The sequence below is a fragment of the Morone saxatilis genome, unplaced genomic scaffold (genome assembly GCF_004916995.1).
Source record: "Morone saxatilis isolate NCDOM2014 unplaced genomic scaffold, NCSU_SB_2.0 Contig0, whole genome shotgun sequence".
Classification (NCBI taxonomy): Eukaryota; Metazoa; Chordata; class Actinopteri; family Moronidae; genus Morone; species Morone saxatilis.
The window spans coordinates 3526053-3529988 of record NW_023339650.1 but is presented as its reverse complement, the minus strand read 5'-3'; the positions used below and the strand labels follow the sequence as shown (position 1 = coordinate 3529988).

At 35.7% G+C, this 3936-nt stretch overlaps 1 protein-coding gene across 1 annotated transcript in view; it reads left to right on the top strand.

The window, feature by feature from the left end:
* Positions 1 to 2651, top strand: part of rsu1 (Ras suppressor protein 1) — a 30600-nt gene extending 27949 nt beyond the window's left edge. The window contains exon 9 of the mRNA XM_035674252.1: positions 607 to 2651. Coding sequence (XP_035530145.1) covers positions 607 to 709 — 103 coding nt within the window. The 3' untranslated portion in view covers positions 710 to 2651. The remainder of the gene's footprint in view (positions 1 to 606) is intronic.
* Positions 2652 to 3936: the final 1285 nt, after the last annotated feature.

The following is a 3936-nucleotide window of genomic DNA, read 5'->3' as shown; positions in this document are numbered from 1 at the left end:
AAAGTTGTCAAGTTCCCCTTTAAGAGCCATGGCTATGCTGTTTGTCAGACTTGCTGCAATGCCCTTGAGAAAGTTGTTCGTTAAAATTCAAACAAAAGCGGCTGTTTGCGAGTGTTTGGAACATACTGTACGAAAGGATGAAAAGCATAGAAGAGAACTGTATGAGTGGTGTGAGAATTTTCTATGGATGTTTGATTTTTAATTTAGTATTTTAGTAATTTAGATCACTGGAAGCATTTTTTTTTTTTATACCCAGGGTCTAATGGCTCATCAGTGACACAAGATGTGTTCCTTTTGTCAATTTTTTTTCAGAATTAGATCAACTTAAAGCCTACAGAACAAATTCCACAAAATTTGCTCTGTACTGCTAATAACTTTGAATAGAAAGATCATCTTTATATCATTCGTCTCACTTTTGCACTGTGGTATGTCTTGAACACTGTAGGCTCATGGACCGCTAGGGAGTCTTTTATAAGTCTATGTTCCTCTGTGACATAGCTATACAGAAAAAAACCTAGTGCAGGTGTTTGAAAACTATAGTTATCTAGTAGTTACTAATAGTTTTCTGTGCATACTGAAATAACTTGTCTCTCTTCTCCCCCTTAGTCTCTATGGCAGACACATGCAGGCCAACCCAGAACCTCCAAAAAAGAGCAATGATAAGAGTAAGAAGATCAGCCGCAAACCACTGGCAGCCAAGAACAAATAATGAGAAGATTGAAGATGGAAATGAAAGCTTGCTCAGCCAGCCAAACTCACTGCATGTGCCTTTATTCTTCTTTCTGTTTTGTTAATAAAAACTGTATCACATGGAAATGTATCAGTTAGTGTTAAACACTGTTTGGACTGTATTCCACAGAATCCATATGGATTTTATTTTTTTATTTTTTTATTCAACTGTTTGAGTCTTGGTGCTACTTACTTACAGTGCTTGGACATAGAGGTGATTATTAGTCACACATATAACCACCAGATTAGAGGTAATAGAAGCAAAGTTGACAATATATTGTAACATATATATAATGTTATCCTTAGAAAGAAGAAGACACTCACTTTATACGAGATCTGCAAGTGAGGTATTCTCTCATTCAACTTTCATGACTCACCCTACTCTGCCTCTTATTGGCTTACCATTACATTCATACCCGAACCCTAACCAATCTCACCCTTCATGCCTAAACTTAACCAACCAAACTAAATTGGGGCACAGAGCAAACTGTGGGTCGGACTTAGAAAGGGTCATTTGTGATCATTCCATCTCTGAGAGCATCCATCTCTGTTTGTACTACAATGTATCTCCATTTCCACTTTATATTTGTTTAGTTGTTTTACAAAGCTTTACCAAGTTGTCTATCACATTTCACCCTGTATCAAAAATGAATGTAATCAATTTAAAAAAATAAAATAAAAATGCTTCATGTCATGCTTTTATCACAGGCTCTCTGTATTGAAGGTTTCAAATAAAACAATCACAATGTTCTCACTTGTTTTGTTCATTTCAGATAAAAAAAATACAGTACAGTATAAGTCATAAAGCCATAAGCCAAAATTGTATGCTGTGTCTACAGTCATGTTTGGGCTTTGGATGCAACTTGCTGTAATGTCATTTTAACCCTTTAAGATTGCATCCTCAGCTATATTTTACCCCTATTTAACAGTGTATGCCAAAAGATCGACAAAAACTCAGTTTCTTTGTATATAACTAACCAATCTCAACCAATAATATCAAGACAGTACCCCGTCAATCACTCTTCAGCTCTTAGCAACAGAGAGTGAAAATCCATTAGTTAGCTAGCATATGATAAAAAAAATGTTATAGCCTTGTTAAAATATATTTTTAAATGTCATGTAGTTAGTTAAAACAATCATTTTGAAAAGTTATAAAGACACATGGTATCTGTTGTCCTGAAACTGAGTGTGTGTTTGTATGCATTGTTTTTAAAATGTTATTTTATGTTATTTATGTAATTTCTTAATTCTTCTTCCATTACTATTTCCCTTATTTAAGGGCACAACATTAATGTTTATGAATGAATTACTTTCCATTTCTGATGGCCTTTGTCATATCTGTATGAATGGGTGAATGTAGCATGTAGTGTACAGCGCCTTGAGTGGTCGCAAGACTAGAAAGGCACTGTTTAAGTGCAGTCCATTTACCATTTAAGTAAGAGTGTTGTTTTTATTATGAAGCAAATCTTGACTTATTTTGGTTTATTTTATCCAAATGAATCCTATTAGTCTATTTGCCAGCCAATACAGCCCCATTGTGAACCCATTGTCATTACAAATGTTAAGTATGGATTCCCAGGATATAGAAACTGCTAACTTGCTATTGTTGCTTGCTATGTTGGTCATCAATTAGCATAATTATCATTAATTTGCATAACCAATGTGGTAACATTAACTGTTGATTTTTTAATTACTGTTGGCTAAGTTTGTCTTTCTTTTTTCTTTATTTACTTTATTTTTTATCAACTTACTTGTATTGAGACGATAAACCTTATGTAAAAAGCGATGTTTCTTCTGTCTTACCATGTGGCCATTATTCAGCCCACAGCAGTAACTACAGTGGCAATGACACAATGTTGCACAGCAAAGAAACTCAAGCAGAACTGAAGAAACATCTTATTGTTATAAAAAGATTGAACATATACATGAAATTGAGCTTTCTTCATTCTAAAATGCAAGTCAAATTCATTAAGCATATTGGGAATTGGGAGTGGAAATTTATGCTAATTGCACAACATATGCAAGTTAGCATCTTAACATTTCCTTGTTCATGTTTCTGGCAAGAAGACTATATGTCAAATGTCAGCGACAAATGAATGCTACTGAAGTGTCTGCTTGTTAAATCCACACCGACTCTGACCTCTGTTATGGCTGTTTTGTTCTCAGAACCAACTGTCCTGTCAGGGACATAGATGAAATTCAATGGTCAAAATAGATTTCAGGCACTCTAGGTAGAGTATATATGAAGAGCACTGCAGTCACTGTAGCTTTAAATGCCCAAGATGAATTCAGAAAGCTCACAGTAACACTGAGGCCGTGTTACTGTGAGCTTTCTGAATTTATCTTGATCTATCTGTGTGATTTGAATGGCTGCCTGTGGAGATACTGCTTCATTGTCAGAACTATTTTTATTCTTTATATTGGGTTATGTCAAACTGCTTTTACTTGATATTATGATAATTAAAAGGTATTAGGATATGCATGTTTATCATTTCCAATTGCATCTTTAACTAAGATAGCATTGAGTGCACCACACAGATGTATAAGATATGTTTTAAGTTGCTTAATTCACTAATTGGAAATGGAGCCTAAGGCTGCTTTTTCAGGTTTAATCAGCAGAAAGTTGTGTGGATGTAGAGGGCAGGGTTTGAAAAGTTTCACGAAAGAAAAGAAAATTCAATTTGGTAGCCTTAGTTTAAGACCTCCATCCATCTCAGAGAGAATCTAAAGCAATGGCAACCTGACTCATCCTCTGTGGCCTTCTGTTGCAATATGTGTCAGCTTTGACCAACCATCACCCCCACCCTAAAACTCAGTCAAACTATAGTCATTGCTCCACTGCTTGGTGTTTTTCTCTTCTTTTGGTGGATGTTGTTCCTGTTTTGTTCTCACTTCATCTCAATTCATCTCACACCTTTCCAAGGACACAATGAGTCCCAGGCTAACTAAAGCCCATTGATTTTCACAAGGTGATTTATAGGTGGCGTGTGTGTTAGGGCAGGCTTGATTGTCTAAGGGGGGCTGCACTGTGCCACTTTAATGAGGGTGGTGACACAGGGCAGAGAAGCAAGCACCCTTCCCACCACAGGATGAGCAGCTAATATACAGCTGCTGCTTTACTTAATGACCAAAGCATTTATACACTGTATTTTTTTAAACTTTTGGTCTAATGTTAAGCGTTTTTATTTATTTTTTCTCCAAATGCTT